The sequence below is a fragment of the Salmo salar genome, chromosome ssa20, assembly GCF_905237065.1.
Source record: "Salmo salar chromosome ssa20, Ssal_v3.1, whole genome shotgun sequence".
Classification (NCBI taxonomy): Eukaryota; Metazoa; Chordata; class Actinopteri; order Salmoniformes; family Salmonidae; genus Salmo; species Salmo salar.
The window spans coordinates 47,400,651-47,426,637 of NC_059461.1; the positions used below are offsets into that span (position 1 = coordinate 47,400,651).

The 25,987-nt window shown below is 41.8% G+C and overlaps 1 protein-coding gene across 5 annotated transcripts in view; it reads right to left on the reverse strand.

The window, feature by feature from the left end:
* mcamb (melanoma cell adhesion molecule b) overlaps positions 1–25,987 on the reverse strand; it is a 52,103-nt gene that overhangs the window by 16,341 nt on the left and 9,775 nt on the right. For 4 of the 5 annotated variants that reach the window (XM_045703478.1, XM_045703479.1, XM_045703475.1 and 1 more), the window contains exons 2-4: positions 1,008–1,135; positions 414–645; positions 209–279 (exon numbers count right to left, since the gene is read on the reverse strand). In XM_045703478.1, coding sequence (XP_045559434.1) covers positions 209–279; positions 414–645; positions 1,008–1,135 — 431 coding nt within the window. The remainder of the gene's footprint in view (positions 1–208; positions 280–413; positions 646–1,007; positions 1,136–25,987) is intronic. The other variant, XM_045703476.1, reaches the window with a different exon arrangement.

A 25,987-nucleotide genomic window follows, 5' to 3' on the forward strand; every position in this document is an offset into this window, starting at 1 on the left:
CCTGAAAACCATGTACTCGATTACGGGGATAAAAAGCTCAATGTTTTTTTGTTTTTTTTTTACAATAAAACCAACATACTTTGCATTTTGCCAAATGTCAGTGTTACAAGCCCTCAAAAGTTACAAGCCCTTACCTTATCCCCATGCTATAACCTGAAGTCCTCACTGTCTATTGCTAACAATGTGGTTTTTGTTTGTTCGTTTTTACCTTAGATGGGTTCTCATTGCTGACAGAGATCCCAGATTCCTCCCCCGTGATGATTGGACGATCAGGTGACGCTAGAGAGGAACAATGGATGACATCAAATAGAGAGCAATAGCTAGAATACTGAAGCTTTATAAGCATGCCACATGCTTTTTAGTCCAGGACTAGGCTAAATCTGGGTCTAGGAATGGGTGCATCACACTCTTACCGAACACCTTGAGCATAGTGCGTCCCTCATCGCTACCGGCTGTCATCCCGTTGACGTGGCAGATGAACTCTAGCTCATCCTCCACCTTCACGTCCCTGATGGTCAGCACCACCTCGCTGCTATTCCCCTTCCCGTTCACACTGATCTTGTCTGTGAACTGCCCGCCCCGGTCGACTACCTGCATGGTGCTGTTTCCATAGTAGATCCTCAAGCGGACATTGGTCTTTGTAATCTACGATCCAAGTCGAAGATCATTGTCAAAGTCAATTGGAAAACAGGGCAGAGACAGAGGGACGAATCCTTGAGCTCCGTGGGTGTAAAGTAAATATTTGTGCCCATGTAAATCTCCCATTTACATCAATGTTAGCTGATGCATAAATGTACAGATGTAGGTTAGGAATCAGCCCAGAGAGCTAAGAGAGCATGTGTTCATTTGTGAAACAGGGATCTGAGATGGAAGGGATGCGTTAGCCTGGTTGTCAGATCTGTTAGTCCTTTAGCCAACTGCTAACAGAGTTAGCTAAAGCACAAACAGATTTTGGAACCAGGCTAACGTGCGTGTGTGTGCGCTAGTGTCCATGTTCTACTACTCACCATGTACCACTGGATAATGACGTTGTCGGGGCTGTCTGAGACCGTGAACATGCATGTGATCTGAGCCGTGTCCCCCAGAAACACCTCCACTCTGTCCTCCATGTTCACCTGCACCTTGGCCCAGGCTGCTGTAGAGACACAGAGAAACAAGCCACATGTTTGAGATCATTTACAGCAGGCAGAGTGTGCAGAATCACTCACGTTTAAAGACCCTTTTCACGATGATGTGAAAGTTTGTCGTTTTGATCATACGAAATAATAATTTCTGTACCAACATTAAAGATGGAATCCGCAGTAGGTCTTCTATCAATGAAAAAACTGTTTGTTGTTTGCAGTAACTTCGTTGTTGTAATATCACAAACGGACATTGCTGTTTCACCATTCACACACACACACACACACACACACACACACACACACACACACACACACACACACACACACACACACACACACACACACACACACACACACACACACACACACACACACACACACACACACACACACACACACACACACACACACACACACACACACACACACACACACACAATCACACACACGCACACACACATCTGCCTGGCCTGATATGGTCGGAGCTGAAAGAAAGCAACAAAAAGCTCATAATGGTCAAAGAAAAAAGAAGCAATGACAGGAATTCTGGGAGCCCACCCGTGTCCATATTAATGTTCTGCATTCCAGTGTGTCACCGTTTAGGAGGGAAGAAAGACTCAATTTACAGACAGCATAGTGAGCCAGTGTTCGGCTCTCTCACAGAGGAATGAGTGGTTTTTCCCTCCAAGCGTGTCTAGGACGACACACAGGCCAGAAGGGCCATTATGCACTTTACACACAATATGAAAGCAGACTCCTTCCTATAGCCTCTAGGTTGGCAATGACCCCTTGCTGTGCCTATAGACTTGTCTGCCCAGATCCATTGTTAATTTGCCACTTTCAGTAGCATGCTGTGAGTTAAGAGTTAAGAAAGAAATGTGGCAACTCAATCAGGGGTGGTTTGTTGATGTGGACATGGTGTGTGTGTGTGTGTGTGTGTGTGTGTGTGTGTGTGTGTGTGTGTGTGTGTGTGGGGTGTGGGGGGGGGGGGTGGACAGTGTGTCTTTGTGTGTCTTATTAGATGCATGGTCTACGTACATGTACTGTATGTACGTGTGCGTGTCTTCCTTTTCCCTTTAACAGGTGAGACAGTTCACATGGAGGGCACATTAATAATCACTGAGCATGTTTGACCTCAACAACACAGTGACAGCCAGGTTATTATCTCTCCGTCCTGTCCTGCACCAACAGCAGCAAACCCACATCACACACACACACCAGAGGCTAATGGAGGAAGAAGGATGTTGTGTTATTACAGTGATTCAATTAGGTATCCCCACAAAAACATTTCCTGTGCATTAGCAACGTAACAACAGGCCAACGCTGACTCACTCTGAACAGGGGGTGGGTGCTACACATTGGTCTCCGTACTTACAAGATCTACAGTACCATTCTAAAGTACAGACACTACTACTCATTCCAGGGTATTTGTACTATTGTCTACATTGTAGAATAATAGTGAAGACATTACAACTATGAAATAATACATATGTAGTAACCCCCAAAAAAGTGTTAATCAAATCAAAATATATTTGATATTTGAGATTCTTCAAAGTAGCCACCCTTTGCCTTGACAGCTTTGCACACTCTTGGCATTCTCTCAACCAGCTTCATGAGGTAGTCAGCTGGAATGCATTTCAATTAACAGGTGTGCCTTGATAAAACTTCATTTGTGGAATTTCTTTCCTTTGGGCCAATCAGTTGTGATGTGACAAGGTCGAGGTGGTATACAGAATATAGCCCTATTTGGTAAAAGACCAAGTCCATATTATGTCAAGAACAGCTATAAAAAAAAAGCTAAGAGAAATGACAGTCCATCATTACTTTAAGACATGAAGGTCAGTCAATGCGGAAAATGTCAAGAACTTTGAATGTTTCTTCAAGTGCAGTAGCAAAAACCACCAAGCACTATGATGAAACTGTCTCTCATGAGGAACGCCACAGGAAAGGAGGACCCAGAGTTACCTCTGCTACAGGGGATAAGCTCATTAGAGTTACCAGCCTCAGAAATTGCAGCCCAAATAAATGCTTCACAGAGTTCAAGTAACAGGCACATCTCAACATCAACTGTTCAGAGGAGACTGTGTGAATCAGGCCTTCATGGTTGAATTGCTGCAAAGAAACCACTCCTAAAGGACACAAATAAGAAGAAGAGACTTGCTTGGGCCAAGAAACACGAGCAATGGACATCAGACCGGTGGAAATCTGTCCTTTGGTCTGATGAGTCCAAATTAGAGATTTTTGATCTCCGCATGTGTGGTTCCCACCCTGAAGCATGGAGGAGGTGGTGTGATGGTGTGGGGGTGCTTTGCTGGTGACACTGTCAGTGATTTATTTATAATTCAGGCACACTTAACCAGCATGGCTACCACAGCATTCTGCAGGGATACCCCATCCCATTTGGTTTGCGCTTATTGGGACTATTATTTGTTTTTCAACAGGACAATGACCCAACACACCTCCAGTGTAAGGGCTACTTGGCCAAGAAGGAGAATGATCGAGTGCTGTATCAGATGACCTGGCCTCCACAATCACCCAACCTCAACCCAATTGAGATGATTTGGGATGAGTTGGACCACAGAGTGAAGGAAAAGCAGCTCAGCATATGTGGGAACTCCTTCAAGACTGTTGGAAAAGCGTTCCAGGTGAAGCTGGTTGAAATAATGCCAAGAGTGTGCAAAGCAGTCATCAAGGCAAAGGGTGGCTACTTTGAAGAATCTCAATATAAAATATATTTAGATTTGTTTAACATTTTTTTGGTTACTACTTATGTTTTATTTCATAGTTTTGATGTCTTCACTATTATTCTACAATGTAGAAAATAGTAAAAATAAAGAAAAACCCTTGAATGAGTAGGTGTTGCCAAACTTTTGACTGGTACTGTATAACGAGTTATTGGTGGTCGGGAGGCCAGAATGTGAGAGGAGCTGTGCCCCTTGTCCACACTGTGCACATGTGAGGTGAGTACCTTCACGTGCAGAAGAGATACGTTCAAACATTATGTAGCCCTTATTAAGGCTTTATGAATGCAGCCTACTGTAAGGTGTTACCAAGACCTTTCTCCCATGGTATTAGGCATTATCTTATCTAACATTGAAGATAATTATCACATAGCATTATCTCGCAAATAAACAAAATGCTTGATACCAGCAGTTGAAAACATCCTTTCATCATTATGACATGAAATGCTTTGCAGGTTTTTAAATGTGATTACCTAGTAGACTAGACTGGACACAAACTTCTTGCGGATCAAATTCCTTTAGCGGGATCAATTTGACAACAGCCAGTGAAAGTGCAGGACGCCAAATTCAAAACAACAAAAATCTCATAATTAAAATTCCTCAAACATACAAGTATTATACACCATTTTAAAGATAAGATTCTCGTTAATCCAACCACAGTGTCCGATTTCAAAAAGGCTTTACAGCGAAAGCACACCAAACGATTATGTTAGGTCAGCACCTAGTCACAAAAAAACATACAGCCATTTTCCAGCCAAAGAGAGGAGTCACAAAAAGCAGAAATAGAGATAAAATGAATCACTAACCTTTGATGATCTTCATCAGATGGCACTCATAGGACTTCATGTTACACAATACATGTATGTTTTGTTCGATAAAGTTCATATTTATATCCAAAAATCTCAGTTTACATTGGTGCGTTATGTTCAGTAATGTTTTGCCTCCAAAACCACCGGTGACTTTGCAGAGAGCCACATCAATTTACAGATATACTTATCATAAACTTTGATAAAATATACAAGTGTTATGCACAGAATTAAAGATACACTTCTCCTTAATGCAACCGCTGTGTCAGATTTCAAAAAAGCTTCACGGCGAAAGCACACTTTGCAATAATCTGAGTACAGCGCGCAGACACCAAAACAAGCCATACAAATACCCACCATGTTGGAGCCAACAGAAGTCAGAAATAACATTATAAATATTCACTTACCTTTGATGATCTTCATCGGAATGCACTCCCAGGAATCCCAGTTCCACAATAAATGTTCATTTTGTTCGATAAAGTTAATCTTTATGCCCAAATTCCTCCATTTTGTTCGCGCGTTAGGTTCACTATTCCAAATGCAAGGCCCGCGCTTACTAAGTCCAGATGAAAAGTCAAAAAAGTTATACTACAGTTTGTAGAAACATGTCAAACGATGTATAGAATCAATCTTTAGGATGTTTTTATCATAAATCTTCAATAAAATTCCAACTGGACAATTCCTTTGTCTTTAGGAATGAAGAGGAACTCAGCTCGCTCCCAAGGCTGTGCGCGTGACTGAGCTCATGCCTTTTTCTCAGACACCTGATTCCATTAGCTCTTATTCTCTTCCCATTCACAGTAGAAGCCTGAAACAACGTTCTAAAGACTGTTGACATCTAGTGGAAGCCTTAGGAAGTGCAATATGACCCCATTTACACTGTATATTGGATAGGCAATCACTTGAAAAACTACAAGCCTCAGATTTCCCACTTCCTGGTTGGATTTTTCTCAGGTTTTTGCCTGCCATATGAGTTCTGTTATACTCACAGACATCATTCAAACAGTTGTAGAAACTTCAGAGTGTTTTCTATCCAAATCTACTAATAATATGCATATGCTACCTTCTGGGCCTGAGTAGCAGGCAGTTTACTCTGGGCACGCTTTTCATCCGGACGTGAAAATACTGCCCCCTAGCCCAAAGAGGATTAATGTCTTAAAAAAAGTTTCATGAAAAAACGTGGCTTCAAACACAGCATTGTTCAATGCAGTCAGACTTTAGCTGGAGGCAGTTGTCTGCATACCTAAGAATCAACCACCTTGAACATCATAATTGAATCTAATTACAACAAACGAGTCTGAGACACGTCTGGAGCGGGCTGACAACTCTGATTATTTCTAGGTGTTGACATGCTCCCTGACAGAAGACGAGAGACTAAAAGGAGTGTCATTACAATGCACTAGCAAGGAAGTCACTGTTGACAGTTAAAGTGAGGAACCGGAAGTGTTCCAGCTGTCCATGCTCAATTATGTGAGAACAGTGGGCTTGCCAACAAAGCGTGGCATAATTACACCAGATAACAGAAACAAGCATTTTCAGGTTAACTCTTCATTATTGTTACTGCTTTCAAAGACATGTAAAGGCGGAGCCATCTTTTTCAGGCCATATTATATCAAATATTTTGCATATCTGCACACAGGACTTTGATGTATTTGTAGAAATAACTACTGCCTGCAAACACCTAGTGCAGAGCGATTATCTGAAATGTAGGTTATTTCTCGGTTTTTAAACAACTAATTGATGACATTGGTTCAATTATTTGAATTCCATTTGGTTCAGGTTTTTTCTGCAACCGCAATGCGCACATCGTACAGTTTCTAGAGATAAATCACATCCAACCTATAGTCCGGAGTTGTAGTTTCCAACATGCCAATATTCTACATAGTTTAGCGCATAAAATGAGGTAATTACCTACAATGACCATAATCCACTGCGCATCATTTGTCGGTCTGTGTATATATATTTTTGGGTGTGATTTTGTCAGACAGCATAGGCATCAGCTCTATAGAGATGAGATGATGACTTGGAATGAAATAATAGTCATCAAATAAAACAAAGATACACAACAACTGAAATGTTTAATAAAGTAAAGTGAATACATGAGGGTTAATAAGTAATAAGCAGTAATGGGCAGTCACTACCATCATGGGACTTTTATTAATTGTTGTATTATGTGTTGTGCATTTAATGTTTACACCTTGACAATGTTCCCCTCTTTCTCTCTCTCTGGCCCAGCTGAACCCAATCAGCCCACCAGCTGCTCTACACATACACACACGAAAGCACCCACATACGCATATGCAAGCACCCACACATCCCCACAAACAATACACACGCACGCTCGTGCGCACGGTCATGTCCAAATACCCATACTAGCGTACTACATACAACCGGCATACTCATTTCGGCGTTCACTCGTCTTTCCAGCTCACGTGTTTGACAACAGCTGATAATTGACGCGCTGTACTTAAATGAACTATGGCGGGAGTCAACAATCACGCACTAGATCATGCATTCTGAGTAATATTTTCGAGATTTCACATACTATAAAGCTTTTTTTTTAATTTTCTTCCCCTAACCTGCAAGTGCAAAAAAACAGAAGCCCCCGACAGGTAGATGAGACACGGCACTGGCTTTTCAAAACCTGGAATGTGTTTTGACTCAAAGGGATGGATGGAGGGACATGCCCTACCCGCCTCCCTCCCTCACTCTGTCCATCTGTCTGTCTGTCTAGCTAGCTAGACTGGCTTGAGGGGAGCAGGTGAGGACCCCTCACACACACACCACCTCTTATCTCTTCATATACTGTATCTCCCCACCTCATCCGCTTCAAGGTCTCACCTTTCAACTAGCATAACCACTGGACCTTGACAGGATATATGGGTTTCAACCACACTAGCCAAAGACCTGCATTGTTAATTACATACCATCAGAGTCTCAGCAGTCATCTTTGCGATTCAATTAATGCCGCCACTGAGGTTAATGATGATTTAAAATCAATTATTATGGAGGATGTCCTTGTGATTTCCTAACTGAGAGACCTGTCATCTGACAAGACTGCTCATCCCTATCGTCTGGCTTGGAGGGCTATGGAGTGGTACAAATCCCTGCGAGGGGGAGGGTGGATTGATCTTCCAGTCAGGTGAGTGTGTCTCTGTCAGGGGCGGAAATCCCAGGGGGGACGGGGGGGACACGACCCCCCCATCCTGGGAAAAATATGATTTGTCCCCCCCCAATATATCACTGTAAACATAACTATCTAATTTAAATAATATTACTAATACGCAATGAAAGCAATTGTGCTGATTATAGACACTTAATAGCTCATTTTTAAGTTTCAAAAGATTGCGCCCCCCCCCACCCTTTGCCTCACAATGGTTTGATCCACTGCCAGTTCCTTAGTTGGCAAGGTAACAGAGGGTTCGTATCTACTGTAAATTAGTGCTTCAAAGTCCCTGTGATAAGGTTAGTGATAAATTGAAGTCCAAACTGAACAGAACTACACTCTGTTCTACGATTGTCTTAAATATATTTAATGGTCTCGTTGCAAAAGCTAAATTGTCGCAAGGGAACTTTTATTTATTTATTTTATTTCACCTTTATTTAACCAGGGTAGCAAAGATTATAGCAAACACCACTGAAACGGAATTGGTGCTCGCTAGCTTTGCAAATTCAGCTATTGTTGGAAGCTAGCCAATATGAAACAAATGATTAAAATGACAAAAGGTTGCAGCATATGTTGTGTAAATGGTGAACTCATACAGCTGTCAACTCTTGTCACTGCAATCCATTTCACATTTGCTAGCTACCTTTTAGATCGAAGCCCATATAGAATGATAGAAGATAAGATGGTAGAAGCCCATCTCCTACTGTAAATAACCTGCACACTGTGTGTGTGTGTGTGTGTGTGTGTGTGTGTGTGTGTGTGTGTGTGTGTGTGTGTGTGTGTGTGTGTGTGTGTGTGTGTAGCCAGCCAGGTAGAAAATGGCAGAAAAAAGACGGACATCAGAGTATTTTTCAGTATACCAAAACGCAAAGTAAGAACCCTAGTAGCCTAATATCTCAAAGACTAGTTGATAAAATGTTCATAAGAAAGAAGTAAAATACTAATGGAAATGTTTCACAATGATGTCATTAGGCAGAGCAGGCAACAGATGGCACACAGACAGCAGAGTTGGGGACAGATACGCAGGGACAGACTGGCAGAGACAGGGAGTCTCAGGTAAGTTTGTTGAGTCTTTGTTTGGCAACATTATGAAAGGTTCTCCATTTTTTTGACTAGTAAAATAGGAACATAATTGGAAAATGCCATGGATACCCCCAGTCTCAACTTAAACTGGTGACTGAACTAAGATTTGTTAAAGGCAATGGTATTGCTGTTGTGATTAGTTGTGTAGTTTTGGGTACCGGTAGTTAGGAGTACGGCAAACACCTTATTTCTTTGGTTCCTCAATATACATTTACCATATTACAACGTAGGCTATGTGTTACAGCATTACTTTTGGTGTCCCCCTCAGGAATTGCTCTTGAGAAAATTTCATGTAATTGTCCCCTCCAAAGTTGATATCAGATTTTCGCCCCTGGTCTCTGTGTAGCTGTAAAGTCTGGCACACTAGATGAATTCTATTCTAAACAAGACTAGGGCTACATCTAAATATTCTTTCAAATATTTAGATGTAAGCTGTGGATTCTCCCCACTAAAAATAAATCCATTCTTTATTTATAGTGGGCTTTACCCTGGTCTTCGGTAAACTGACATTTCACAAAGCTAAAATGATTAGTTAGGATGAACAGTACAGTTTAGGAACCAGGAGGACAGAAAGCAGCTATTCCATGCTTTCTCATCCTTTTCCCCATAGATGTTTGTTATAGAATTTGATCACTGCACGATACAGTGCATTTGGAAAGTATTCAGACCCTTTCACTTTTTCCACATCACATTTTGTTACTTTACAGTCTTAAACAGAAACAGGATGCACCTAAGATCAATTTCGAGTCTCATAGCAAAGGGCCTGAATACTTAAGTAAGTAAGGTATTTTTTAATATATACTGCTCAAAAAAATAAAGGGAACACTTAAACAACACAATGTAACTCCAAGTCAATCACACTTCTGTGAAATCAAACTATCCACTTAGGAAGCAACACTGATTGACAATAAATTTCACATGATGTTGTGCAAATGGAATAGAAAACAGGTGGAAATTATAGGCAATTAGCAAGACACCCCCAATAAAGGAGTGGTTCTGCAGGTGGGGACCACAGACCACTTCTCAGTTCCTATGCTTCCTGGCTGATGTTTTGGTCACTTCTGAATGCTGGCGGTGCTCTCACTCTTGTGGTAGCATGAGACGGAGTCTACAACCCACACAAGTGGCTCAGGTAGTGCAGCTCATCCAGGATGGCACATCAATGCGAGCTGTGGCAGAAAGGTTTGCTGTGTCTGTCAGCGTAGTGTCCAGAGCATGGAGGCGCTACCAGGAGACAGGCCAGTACATCAGGAGACGTGGAGGAGGCCGTTGGAGGGCAACAACCCAGCAGCAGGACCGCTACCTCCGCCTTTGTGCAAGGAGGAGCAGGAGGAGCACTGCCAGAGCCCTGCAAAATGACCTCCAGCAGGCCACAAATGTGCATGTGTCTGCTCAAACGGTCAGAAACAGACTCCATGAGGGTGGTATGAGGGCCCGACGTCCACAGGTGGGGGTTGTGCTTACAGCCCAACACCGTGCAGGACGTTTGGCATTTGCCAGAGAACACCAAGATTGGCAAATTCGCCACTGGCGCCCTGTGCTCTTCACAGATGAAAGCAGGTTCACACTGAGCATGTGACAGACATGACAGAGTCTGGAGACGCCGTGGAGAACGTTCTGCTGCCTGCAACATCCTCCAGAATGACCGGTTTGGCGGTGGGTCAGTCATGGTGTGGGGTGGCATTTCTTTGGGGGGCCGCACAGACCTCCATGTGCTCGCCAGAGGTAGCCTGACTGCCATTAGGTACCGAGATGAGATCCTCAGACCCCTTGTGAGACCATATGCTGGTGCAGTTGGCCCTGGGTTCCTCCTAATGCAAGACAATGCTAGACCTCATGTGGCTGGAGTGTGTCAGCAGTTCCTGCAAGAGGAAGGCATTGATGCTATGGACTGGCCCGCCCATTCCCCAGACCTGAATCCAATTGAGCACATCTGGGACATCATGTCTCGCTCCATCCACCAACACCACGTTGCACCACAGACTGTCCAGGAGTTGGCGGATGCTTTAGTCCAGGTCTGGGAGGAGATCCCTCAGGAGACCATCTGCCACCTCGTCAGGAGCATGCACAGGCGTTGTAGGGAGATCATACAGGCATGTGGAGGCCACACACACTACTGAGCCTCATTTTGACTTGTTTTAAGGACATTACATCAAAGTTGGATCAGCCTGTAGTGTGGTTTTCCACTTTAATTTTGAGTGTGACTCCAAATCCAGGCCTCCATGGGTTGATAAATTGGATTTCCATTGATTATTTTTGTGTGATTTCGTTGTCAGCACATTCAACTATGTAACGAAAAAAGTATTTAATAAGATTATTTAATTCATTCAGATCTAGGATGTGTTATTTTAGTGTTCCCTTTATTTTTTTGAGCAGTGTAGTTTTTAAAATAAATTTCAAACATTTCTAAAAAAGTGATTTTGCTTTGTCATTATGTGGTATTGTGTGTAGATTGTTGAGGATTTGTATTTATTTGATCTATTTTAGAATAAGGCTGTAACATAACAAAATGTGGAAAAGGGAAGGGGGTCTGAATACTTTCCGAATGCACTGTATATGTTTCCATACATACTCATATACACCACTCATGGTTCATAATGACAGTTCAATGACATCTCTGTCACCTCTAAGAATAACAATACCATATCATGTGTGTTTGCTTACCCTCTATGGGCAAGGCGGGACGAATTCGTCCCACCTATGTAACAGCCACCTGAATTCAGTGGCGCGATTTTTGAATCGTTTGAAATACTATTACTTCAATTTCTCAAACATATGACTATTTTACAGCTATTTAAAGACAAGACTCTCCTTAATCTAACCATACTGTCCGATTTCAAAAAGGCTTTACAACGAAAGCAAAACATTAGATTATGTCAGGAGAGTGCCCAGCCAGAAATAATCAGACACCCATTTTTCAAGCTAGCATATAATGTCACAAAAACCCAAACCACAACTAAATGCAGCACTAACCTTTTATGATCTTCATTAGATGACACACCTAGGACATTATGTTATACAATACATGCATGTCTGTTCAATCAAGTTCATATTTATATCAAAAAACAGCTTTTTACATTAGCATGTGACGTTCAGAAAAAGCATACCCCCGCAAACTTCCGGGGAATTTACTAACAGTTTGCTAAATTACTCACGATAAACGTTCACAAAAAGCATAACAATTATTTTAAGAATTATAGATACATTACTCCTCTATGCACTCGATATGTCCGATTTTAAAATAGCTTTTCGGATGAAGCACATTTTGCAATATTCTAAGTACATAGCCCAGCCATCACGGCTAGCTATTTAGACACCCGGCAAGATTAGCCTTCACCAAAATCCTATTTCCTATAAGAAAAATGTTCTTACCTTTCCTGTTCTTCGTCAGAATGCACTCCCAGGACTTCTACTTCAATAACAAATGTAGGTTTGGTCCCAAATAATCCATCGTTATATCCAAATATCCTCTGTTTTGTTCGTGCGTTCTAGACACTATACGAATGGTAAATAACGGTCGTGCGCATGGCGTGACAAAAAATGTCTAAATATTCCATTACCGTACTTCGAAGCATGTCAACCGCTGTTTAAAACCAATTTTTATGCCATTTATCTCGTAGAAAAGCGATAATATTCCGACCGGGAATCTGCAATAAGCTAAACAGCCAAATAAAATTTCTCCACGGGGGCGAATCGTGCACGCGCCTCATTCAATGGTCCTCTGATCGGCCACTTGGATAAGGCGATAATCTGTTTCAGCCAGAGGCTGCATCGTCATCGTTCAGGTTTTTCCCGGGTTCTGAGAGCCTATTGGAGCCCTGGGAATTGTCACGTTACAGCTGAGATCCTTACTCTTCAATAAACAGATGCAAGACGCACGACTCCTTGTCAGACAGGCCACTTCCTGCATGAAACCTTGTCAGGTTTTTGCCTGCCATAGGAGTTCTGTTATACTCACAGACACCATTCAAACAGTTTTAGAAACTTTAGGGTGTTTTCTATCCAAACCTGAACAATAATATGCATATTCTAGCTTCTGAGTTGGTGTAGGAGGCAGTTAAAAATGGGCACATATTCTTTCCAAAATTCTCAATACTGCCCCCTAGCCCAAACAGGTTACACGATACGGTAGACACTGTACAATGTGTTGACCCCCTAAGCGTCATAAATAGACCCCCTACTTTTGTGCCGTGTCAGTGTTCGTGAGAACCTAGGAACAACATGGCTGGGTTTGTTTGGCTCTAGAACAGGAGAGAGTTGGCACTGGACCTGGCATTGAGAGTTGGCACAGAGAGGTGCTGTAGCCTAGATTCTTACATTTTGGTGTAATCCTTCGACAGGAGAAATATAGTGGATGGCAAGCGGTGGAGTAACCTCCTGAGAGGGCAACAAAGTTCAAGACCGTGTCAACCCAACACAGAACTGCCTTCTTGTACCACTAGTTTCCCTTGTTGCCTAGAGGTCTTAAAATCCTTAAGAGAGTAGGTCTCTCTCTGAGGCATTCCCAAAGATGCAAATATGAGGACCTTGTCAAGAGCTCGTCAATCAAATTAGTTCTGCTGCTGTACCCTCTGTCTGTTCTAACAGGCACCAAAGAAAGAGCTCCCCTTTAATCATCAGAACCATCAAATGCCCTTTTATCTGTCAAAAACACTGATCCTCACAGGTTACGCTGTGCAGGCGTACAATTCGCAGTCAGTCAAGCATGTCTGCATACACAGAACATGTTAAAAGTCATATCATCAAATATGCTTTGGGACTAGACCTTCAAAGAGAATGGAAAAGTGATCACAGGTGTGTGTGCTTCAGAGCGAATGAGAAGAGGCCCACTATGAAGCATCAAACACTAGGACTCTGCCCGTCCCCTAATTATTGCCTGGCTCATTAACTTTCAATATCCTCTTTTGGGAGTCTGTTTTATTAGGAGCAGAGTGAAGTTGCCCCCTAGACACCGGTCTTGAGTAAATGTAGGATTTTTCCCACTAATTGGTAAGATTAGGTAGGATTGGGGGAGGGGTAGCTGATCCTTGATATGTACCTAGCGGGAAACTTCACCCCAGAGCATTTAATTAGGGTTGGGGTTCCTACAACTTCCTGCTAGGTTTTGAATAGCAACAGCAGGATGCCAACGCTTATTACCTGAAAAACATGTATCACTACTAGCTATAACCCGGGTTTTCACAAACCAGTTCCTGGGGCCTCCCCCTGGGGGCACGTTTAGTTTTTTTGCCCCAGCACTACACAGCTGATTCAAATAACCAACTCATCATCAAGCTTTGATTATTTGAATCAGTTGTGTACTGCTAAGGCAAAAAACTAAACCGAGTTTGGAAAACCCTGCTATAGGACCGAGTTTGGAAAACCCCGCTATAGAGAACTTAAAAACACATACATACTTTATCTCATTGGCACTGTGGCGAAGAACAACCCACATTTCACTGGTGGGACGACTGCATGGGCTCCCATTGAATACATATGCAGTACCGTAAAACATGCTACTTTCATTGTAAAAAACAACAACATAAATCAGCATCAGCGCACGAAATACACGTTCACATTACCTTACTGTAGATTGTGACATATCAAAACTGAAATACCACGTCAACAACTGTTGTAATGGCAGTAGTTCTGTAAATGTCTGCCCTTTGCATTAAATTCCAACAAGTTAGAACAAAAGTGTTAAATGATGTGTTCAACAATAGAGTAGCCCCAGTCTGAATAGGAATGGCGAACAGGCAAAGCCCTTGGCCTTGGGCGTAATGGACTCAATATAAAGGACCATGAATAAGACATGTTTTCTCACTAAACTTGGTATTTGATACACAGTGGCTATAGAATAAACACCAGCAGAAACCTTAAAAAAGAAAAACATAACCGAGAGACACAGAACTGTTTTTCTATGCCATCACTAAAACATTGGGTATATTCTGAAATCTCTTGAGACCTAACAACAATATGTACAGTTCTCAATTCCAGCCATCATTTATTGACACTGTGCTAGCTACAGTAGTGGCGTAACCTTGGGATAGTGCTAGTGTAGAGTAGAAAAATGTAGAAAAATGTCTATTGAACAGTGATTTAAAAATAGATGTAATGAACGTAACAAAATAAAGGCAATTTCCCAATACTGGGAGAGGATAAGGCCCAGAAGGAAAGGCCTGAGTTATGGTGCCACCTACTATGGTTCCAACTTCACTGTGCTGAGTTAGCTGTTAGCCAGTTAGCATTAGAAAGGCTAACTCCAACTTCACTGTACTAAGTTAGCTACAGTAGCTATCTTGCACTGCAAGAAGCTGTGACTCAGCTGATACTTTACATGCTGAGCGATAGTACTGACATGGGCAGCTACAATAGGCACATTTCCGTGCCAAAATTCAAGACAACATCCAGGTGGACCAATAGAAGAGGAGTGTTATAAGTAAAAAAAAACCAAAAAAACATCAATTTTAGGAACAGGTGTTGTGCTTGGTCACCATGACCCAAATGCTTTTCCCTGGGCCATCATCTAATGCCTACTCTAGGGGCCAGTCAACATACCATTACAGTCCAATGATGTATAAGAGAGAGGAGTAGGAGGTTGAGCAGAAAGTAAACATAAGATGGATAAATGGGACCACACACGCAACAGAAAAGAATGTCATCCGATTTTTTTCTCAGTGAATCCGATCCCTTCTTACTCTTTCAGCAGCACACCTGTTCCTAAAATCACCTCAGGCGCGGATTTTTTTTTTACTTAACATTCCTCTTCTATTGGTCCATCTGGATGTTGTCTTGAATTACATGTTCCATAGGGAGAAAAGGTTGTGAAACAGGGACGTACTACCTGAACCTGTCCAATGAGGTTACAGGTTTTTTGTTGTCTGTTGCACTGTTTTTCTACGATGTACCCTAATGAACACGACCCAGTCTAGAACATTCTCCGGCTCCCACTGTGGAGAGACTGAAGACTACTACTGCAGATTCAGCAGGTTCACTGGCTCATCGCTCTTGAAATATTTGTTATTTCTTTGGCATTGTCTCAAAAGATGAACACCAAAGGGAGTTCACTGTGTTCTCCTGCTTTGATAACTTGGCAACATATTGCTCTCTTCCACGCACACTCTCCAATACTCACTGTTTGGATAACCTCTGCATAAAAGTATGTGTTTTACATGACTTCTGACATTATGTGGGATGCGGTCAGCTTCCCATGTCCAGCTCTGACTCCCACCCCCCAGAAATACAAGTGAAATCATAACAAAATGGACACTATCTCACAGCTGCATTTTAACTGCAAACTCAGAGGGTTCCCGCCTTTTTGCCTTATCCCATGGTGGTACAAATGTCCCCTTCCATCCTTTTTCCCACATTTCAGAGAAAAAGTGGCCTCCAAAAGGATTTGTGTACTCAGGAAAAGGCAAAAATAACACTGAAGCACAAAAGTATGGGAAAGGCCATTAGGGACAATCTTATTTTCGTGCCGTATTGACTGTGACGACAGAGCAAACCCCATGACATGCCTTCAGAAATATGAGACGTATGCTGGAACTCTCTCTCTCTCGCATTGTCTCTCTCTCAGTGGCAATTCTAAAGATAGCCACCTTTGGAAGTATTCGAGAGCGGCTCTCTCCTTTTTTGGTGTACCCTAAAAGTGGCGTGAATCAATGCCAGGTAGTACACAGTACTATACAAGGGGTTGAGTGTGCCAGAGAAGCAGCCGTTCACCCTTTGGAACACAGAAGCCCCCCCCCAACTTTATGAATATTTTTCATTGTTGGTCATAAAAGATTGTTAAAACACAGGGAAATCAGCTCCAATTGATTTTAATTTTGGAAAACTGTTCCAAAGTATTCCCACGCATTATAGATTGTATACAAATGTAAGCAAGGTATTAAATGATTATGTTTTAGTCAAATATTATATCTATTTGGGCTTCTTGCTGTCAATTTGTGGTCTACAAATTATTTGTAATTATATTCCAGCCCCCCGCCCATCTGCTCAAGAAAAAATTGGCCCGCGGCTGAATCTAGTTGATGATCCCTGTTTTAAGGGCATTCGATATCCATGCAGTGAAAAAAAGCCTTTATGTGGAGATAAAACAAAAATAATTTGGAGCCAATATTACAGAAAGAGCTTTTCCCTATTAAAAAGTATGGGTCGAATCAGTTTTACTTCAACGTCTTGCAGAGCAATAAATTAATAAATTAAATTAAAACGAATGTAGCATATTTTACAAGGGCTTTATCATAGTATGCTAGTCCTGAAAATAGTAGCAATGTAAGTGATCTTATAAAGAAGGTACTAAGCTAACATATGGAATTGTTTTAAGATGGTCATACCATGGATCATTTAGTTATTTGATTGTGAATTTAAGGACTTTAGGTATCAATATATTTTTTGAGGGGAGGATAAAATATTGAATTTGGCCTTTACTACTATAGCCCAAAGAAACGCATGAATAACACATTCATAAACGGCAAAAAATACATTAAAAAAATTGCTAATAAGGAATAAGGTTTTGAAGTGCCTGTCTGATATCTAAGAGATATAAGAAAGCTCAGGAAATATTTATATATTTTTTTACACATATTTAACCCTTTATTTTGTTGACACAAAACTACCTCCATACTTCCATTAGTCTGACATTAGTGGGGGTCTCATGGTCTGACAAACATGGCTGTAGCTCAGCCACCTTCCACCGCAGATGCGGAAGGCCGACATAGGCGGATTGAGATGCGGCCCATGCAAGCTTAAACTTAAGGATTTTGATGGGGATTTTTGGTATTATGTTACTTAGATTGACGCATGGGTTCAACAACAGACTCTGAAGGACTAAACATTTTACACTTGAAAGCGTCTTAGATTAGCTAAATGGCTACCGCAAAGATAGAATGAAATAATGTCGTGTCCACTGTGTATTATTTCATGTGCTTCTTCATGAACGATGCTAAGATGGAAATTACCTCACCCAATAATACAGCTCTATATGGAGGAGCCATACAACATATAATTGCGATAGGATCTTGTACAGTAGCTAATGGCTACTGTACAGTAAGGCCAGAGAGAAGAACATTGTCTGGAATGTAAACAGACACTACCAGAGTGCTCTACTGTATGTTCCATGAAACAGCACAAACACACGTGCACGTGCACATGCACGCACAAACACAGTAAGGGAGTCAGTAGTGTGGTCTGCATTAGGCATTAGGGTTAAAATGCCTAATGTGCCTTAAATGAGCTGGGAGACGTTTGATGTTTCAGAAAACAGCATTCATTATTAAGCAGCAGTGTGTACTGACGGCAGTGGATGAGACACTGCTTCTGACACGGGCTGAGCGATCTCCCCCGCCACACCAGTACTCTCCGATACCTATACAGGCCGTCAGCTAAAAGCAGGGCTCTTTGAGGCTCTACTCCGGTGTTCTCTCACTTCTGATCCGAGATCCGAGATGCAAACGGACGTGGCTGAGGCCAAAGACAATATTTGACACTGCTGTCCCATCAGCCCTTTACATCTCTCAGAGCCAGCGCCAGTTTAGCAGGCCTACCATATGAGTCTTATCTCCCAGAAAGAGAAAACATATATACGGTTGTTTGATATAATACAGTAACTACTGTACATCTGAGTTTTCTCAAATGTAGCCCTCTGTAAAATATTATGTCTAAATATTTCACTTGGTGTAACTGTCAAATTCAATGTGTGTCATGTTCACCAGCAACTACAGAAATTGAACTTTTCTCCTTGTCTGGCTAGTCTGGCTCTGTGGTTCATCTATAACGGCATTCAATCACATCTGCTGAATCAAATATAGCAAACAAAAATATAAACGCAACATGTAAAGTGTTGGCACCAAGTTTCATGAACTGAAATAAAAGATCCCGAAATTTTCCATACACACAAAAAGCTTATTTCTCTCAAATTTTGTGCACAAACTTGTTTACATTAGTGAGCAGTTATCCTTTGACAAAATAATCCATCCACCTGACAGGTGTGGCTTATCGAGAAGCTGATTAAACAACATGATCATTACACAGGTGCACCTTGTGATAGGTACAATAAAAGGCCACTCTAATATGGGCAGTTTTGTCACACAACACAATGCCACAGATGTCTCATGGTTTGAGGGAGCGTGCAATTGGGATGCTGACTGCAGGAATATCCACCAGAGCTGTTGCCACAGAATTTAATGTTAATTTCTCTACCATAAGCCGCCTCCAATGTCGTTTTAGAGAATTTGGCAGTACGTCCAACCGGGTCATGTAACCACGCCAACCCAGGACTTCTGCATCCGGCTTCTTCACTTGCGGGATTGTCTGAGACCAGCCACCTGGACAGCTGATGAAACCGAGGAGTATTTACTATATATATATCTGTAATAAAGCCCTTTTGTGGGGGGAAACTCATTCTGATTGGTTTGAATTGAGAACCGTGGCAGGAATCCAGGGCTGGTCTGAGGGGTCGGAGGCCCTCTGCCCCTGAATCTGGCGGGGGAACAGAAGAGAGAAGAGAAGCAGGCAGGCAGGGGGAGAAATGTCTGAGGAATGCTCGGCATCTCAGTCCATCATGGCTGCCTTGGTTATTGGAAGGGCCCAACCACATGTGCACATGCATGCATGCACGCACACACGCACGCACGCACGCACGCACGCACGCACGCACGCACACACACACACACACACACACACACACACACACACACACACGCACTTTCTCAGAAAACCAAACCCAGTTAACGGACCACTGTCCAGAAGTTTCTAGCTACTTGACAGTGAGACAGGGGCGAGCACTCCACAGCGATTGGCCACCGTGTCTATAGGAGTCAAGGAGAAAGCACAAGGAGTGGTAGTACCAGGAAGGGCCTCCTCTTCCTTATCCTCCTCCTCCTCTACTGGTCGATGGTGACTGGCTGGTGTTGAGTGTTTTCTCTCAGGTCATTAATCCTCACCACAGGAACAGAGAGCAGTGTGCGTTTGACCCCAGAGCAGAAGTCAAGGGGTTGAGAACCACAATCACATAGGCCTAGCTAGAGCGAGAAAGCTATAGAAATGACCACTGTCATGACATGAAAAAACACAGTTCAATAAGAGTAATAACAGTTCGCTTTCTGTAGTACACAGTAAGTTCATGATATACTTCATATTACTGATCTACAATATTCTCCACATAGAAGATTCAACAGATTCTCCAGAACAACGATGAAAATCCACACAAATGGTATATCTTAGCTTCTTCCTGGAAAAGAACATCTTCACTAGAACATATGTTCTAGAACCAAAACAGCCTTCTAAACTCACATGGTCTAAAGTCATTTTCTGCCTTCGCATTGAGATGCTGTAGTTTGTTAAACCTCGCAAATCAGAAGCACATGCCTTGTTTTAGGGGAGCATTCTATCTACGTTAGCAAACCTTCTGAGAACCTTTTGAGCAAGTTTTGTTGTTAAAGTCAGGAGAACATTCCCGTAATGTCAAGCAGAACTTATCTAGAACGTGGTTACAATGTTCTCAGAGTATACATACAACATTAATGTTTAAGATGCGTTTGATGGGATGTTGCAAGAACATTCATGTGTCCAGTTTTATGAGGGTTAGGAGAATATTCCATCAACTTTCCACCAAACATACACAGAACATGGTTGCCATGTTCTCGCAATATTAGATGTTAATGTTCTAGACACTTTTCATGGGAACATGGCAGCAACATTTCTGTATCATTTGTCAGGACGTCAGGCCCTGATTGGTGAACCACTGATCCTTTCACAGCTCTTTTTGTCTGTTGGCAAGGTTAGGGATACTCACACACTGCTTTTAACATAGTGTTTTCAACTTACATATTTGACTACATGGTGCATGTTAATTTATACAGTAATTATTGTTCAATATGTTCTCACCTGGGATTTGAACTCACTTGGTTCACGGTATTTAGATCTTCCTGCTACGCCACCAGATCTGTGTCAGTTATCAGCTAATTTGGACTATCAATGATTTTATTTCCTTATTTAAACAATTGATGGTCTTTCTGTATAGGTGTCTAATGTTGTTGGGGCATATTAACCTGTTTTAATGATACTCCTGAATCACTATGATCAATACAAGTTTTTTTCTCGAGTGTACTTTTAGCAGAGCTGAGATTTACTTCAAAGTGCATTCACCCTATTGCTTACACATATCAAGTTGTTTCAAATGTACACACGTGCGTCGGGAGGAGGGGATAGGGTGGTACTGGCCCAATAAGCACATGCCCTAGAGATATACGTTCTTGGGACAGTAAGTGAGAGTGTTCGTCATTGGTGCTGGTGGCCTAGGTTTGAGACCCGAAAGGAGAGTCACCCTACTCTCACATTCTTAGCAACACACAGTATGTTAATGTCATTACTTGGCAACAGTTACAACACACCTATCTGTTCTAATTTAAATGTGTTTCTCCTTGAAAGAATGTAGAATTCTAAGATAGCTGAGCATCTCAAAGAGAACTCTGTAGTCTTTTTCAAATCCACAGCACATATAACATTTGGAACAAACGGTCTCTCTGATAAGGAATCACATCAGCTCTCGTCGTTGCATTTCTATCTGGAACAATGCTAATTTGTTGACAAAACATGGACCAGGTCATAGTGTTGTTTCTGATAGAAATATACCCAGAACATGGTTGCCATATTCTCAGAATATCAGAAATGTGTCTGTTTATAGTAGCATGTCTGTACTTTCTCACATTTGACATTTAAGCAATGATGATGACAGTTATTTTATTTATTTAACCTTTATTTAACTAGGTAAGTCAGTTAAGAACAAATTCTTATTTACAATGACGGCCTACCCCGGTCAAACACAGACGATGCTGGGTCAATTGTGCGCCGCCCTATAGGACTCCCAATCACGGCCGGATGTGATGCAGCCTGCAGTTATACCAAAACAATACACAGCACAGAGTTCCAGCTCCAAGTTTTAAAGGGATACTTCAGGATTTTGGCAATGAAGCCATTTACCTAAATTCCCCAGATGAACCCGTGGATAAAATGTTTATGCTTCTGCGTGAAGTTTGAAGGAAGTTGCTAACTAGCGTTAGCACAATTGCTAACTAGTGTTTAACGCAATGACTGGAAGCCTATGATAACTCCTAGCATGCGAGTAGATACCATAGACTTCCAGTAATTGAGCTAAAGAATATTTGATTGATTATAGTAATTCAGGAGTAACATTAAAACAGGTTAATATGCCCCACCAACATTAGGCAACTATACAGAAAGCCCTTAAACTTCTGAAATAAGTCAATAAAATCAATGATGAGAATAGTCAGATTAACTGATACTGTCACGTTCGTCGTAGGAATGGGACCAAAACGCAGCGGGAATGTGTAAACTCATCTTCTTTCTTTAGAAGAAAACCAAAACAAACACTTAATGAAAACAACGACGAAAAAACAGTCCTGTGAGGCACACAGCTACACATGGAACAACTACCCACAAAAACACATGAAAAAACACCCCTATTAAATAGGACCTTCAATTAGAGGCAACGAGGAACAGCTGCCTCCAATTGAAGGTCAACCCAATAAACTAAACATAGAAATAGAAAAACTAGAACTAACATAGAAAAAGACTAACATAGAGCATAAACCAAAAAAAAAAAAAACACATAAAACAAACATCCCCTGCCACGCCCTGACCAAACTACAATAACAAACAACCCCTTTTACTGGTCAGGACGTGACAGACACGCTGGCGTAGCAGGAAGATCAGAATACCGTGAACCAAGAGGGTAATGGGTTCGTGTTGGTGGCAGGGAAGTCAGGCGGAGGAGAACGAACTTGGTATTAACGGAGTTGTTTAATAAGTGCTGACGAAACTCCAAAAACCAAAATATACAAAAATAACAAAATGGGAACAAAATCCGTCGCACACCAACACATACTAGCACAATCACATACAATATAACAATCTCAGACAAGGACATGAGGGGAAACATGTACACAACAAAATACACAACATGTAATTGATGGGATTGGAACCAGGTGTGAAGGAAGACAAGACAAAACCAATGGAAAATGAAAAATGGAACAATGATGGCTAGAAGGTCGGTGATGTCGACCGCTGAACACCGCCCGAACAAGGAGAGGGACCGACTTCGGTGGAAGTCGTGACAAAGAGGTTGTGAATTCAAATCCCAAGTGCGGACATGATGAATAATAATGACTGTATAAATGAACATGCACAATGCAATCATGTGTTAAATACAGTGCATTCGGAAAGTATTCAGACCCCTTGTTTAGTTACATTACAGCCTTATTCTAAAATGGATTGAATCGTTTTCCCCCCTCATCAACCTACACAAGCTTGGCACACCTGTATTTGGGGAGTTTCTCCCATTCTTCTTTGCAGATCCTCTCATTCTCTGTCAGGTTGGATGGGGACTGTCGCTGCACAGCTATTTTCAGGTCTCTCGATCGGGTTCAAGTCTGGGCTCTGGCTCGGCCACTCAAGGACATTCAAAGACTTGTCCCAAAGCCACTGCTGCGTTGTCTTGGCTGTGTGCTAAGGTCGTTGTCCAGTTGGAAGGTGAACCTTCGCCCCAGTCTGAGGTCCTGAGCACTCTGGAGCAGGTTTTCATCAAGGATCTCTCTGTAGTTTGATCCGTTCATCTTTCCCTCGATCCTGACTAGTCTCCAAGTCCCTGCCGCTGAAAAACATTCCCACAGCATGATGCTGCCACCACCATGCTTCACCGTAGGGATGGTGCCAGGTTTCCTCCAGACATGATGCTTGGCTTTCAGGCCAAAGAGTTCAATCTTGGTTTCATCAGACCAGAGAATCTTCTTTCTCATGGTCAGAGAGTCTTTAGGTGCTTTTTGGCAAACTCTAAGTGGGCTGTCATGTGCCTTTTACTGAAGAGTGGCTTCCAGAAGTTGTCATAATTACTGTGTAAGTCTATGGAAGGGGGTGAGAACCATGAGCCTCCTAGGTTTTGTATTGAAGTCAATGTACCCAGAGGAGGACGGAAGCTAGCTGTCCTCCGGCTATACCACGGTGCTACCCTACAAAGGGCTGTTGAGGCTACTCTAGACATTCATTGCAAAACCGTGTGTTTTAATCAATTATTTGGTGATGTGAATATATATAGCATAGTTTTATCTAATAAGGATAACTTTTTAAATGTTTCACTATTTTTATTTTTATGAAGTTCACTGAATTTCCTCCTATGAGGAGCCGCTGCTGGTGAGGATCCATAACCTTGCCAACAGACAAAGAGTTATACATGGATCGGTGGTTCACCACTCAGAGTTTTGATTGGCTCGGTAAAAAGATGTGATGTGTAATATATTTTTCTTTGGACGAATGAATGTTCTTGCAACGTTCCCATGAAACGTGTCTAGAACATGAATACATTGTTTTCTGACACATGGCAACCATGTTCTGTGTATGTTTGGTGGGACGTTGATAGAATATTCTAGACAATTGGACACATGAATGTTCTTGCAACGTTCCCATGAAACATGTCTAGAACATTAATATCTTAAGTCCTGAGAACTTATATTTGACATTAACGGAATGGTCTCTTGAAAACATTCCTTGCACATCACAGGAACATTCCTATCAAAACGTTAGTTAATAATCTAAAGAGACTCTTAAGGGAACGTTGTCTAAAGTTGTGGGAACGTTTGCTGTTAGCTGGTATGATCCCGCTGTGTTTGTGTTTGCAATGCCATCAGTTGATACTCAGCAATATCACCTACATTTCCTATACCACTTTGTATGGTGATTCATGAAAAGTGGCAAACTCAAACAAACACATATTTAGAGTATAAAAGGACAATTATGGTCAAAATAAATGCAATCTCACTCATTTAGCCCATCGTCTACTCTATGTAAGAACATCATTCTATTTGATCTGGCTCCAGGAGCTTAATGCTTAGACAGAGACAGTGCAGAAGGACCATTTTACTAAACACAAAGCCGTTGAGTGGCCTCAGATTCCAGCAAATCACGTAATGAGCTCCGGGCTTTAGACGTGGCTTCCACACAACACAATTCATGTGACAGTGGACACTGGACAGTGAAGAACACAGAACAGAACAAGCCTCTTTCATTCATAGCACAAACAGGCTGTAACTTAGTTGTCTATAAGATCAAAGTGTGTATGCATGCGTGCCTTTCTACTTCTCTGTTCATGTGTGTCTGTGTGTCAGCTGAGGGGGTGAAAAGTTGAAACAAATGTCACTCCATTGGTTCACACAGCACAGCTGTCATGCCTGACTCTCTCCGATCCGTTATCATCATACTACTGTAATGAGTAGAGCTATATTATCTAATAACCACATGAATACATTGAGAGGTGCTTAGCCACAAAATATGCCAATTACTGAAACAAATGACCTCAACTGCTCCTGAGGGGCAAAGAGGAAATAAAAGCTAGCCTGGTTTAATTTAGCTCTCAGCGTTTGTCTCCCAACATTTTAATCCTAAAATAGGCAGAGACAGCAAGAATTGGCACGTATAACATCTTAATAAATGAGAAATCTGGAGAAAACAACAATACTCTTTCACAACCAGGTGATGAGTCGAGTATTAAAGCAACTGTTTACATGCCGACTGGGCTTTGTCCCGAAATATTTGTTTGGTTATTGTATCCAAAAGCATACAAACATTAAATAATGTCCTTCTATGGTATCATGCCTTGTCCTCTGAGAAAACGCCAGACAGCAAAACAAACTGAGAGTCACTAATAATTGTGTAGGTGTGAAATAAAATCATAGACTGATACAGGAAGACAGTCTGATGAAGGTGCAGTCATAACAGGCTAGTGCGTAATATTTGTAATTATAAACTGGGTGGTTAGAGCCCTGAGTGCTGATTGGCTGACAGCCGTGTTATATTAGATTGTATACCACGGGTATGACAAAACTGTTATTTTTACCGCTCTAATTATGTTGGTAAACAGTTTATAATAGCAATAAGGCACCTCGGGGGTTTGTGATATATGGCCAATATACCACGGCTAAGGGCTGTATACAGGCACTCTGCGTTGTGTCGTGCGTAAGAACAGCCCTAAGCTGTGGTATATTGGCCATATACCACACCTCCTCGGGCCTTATT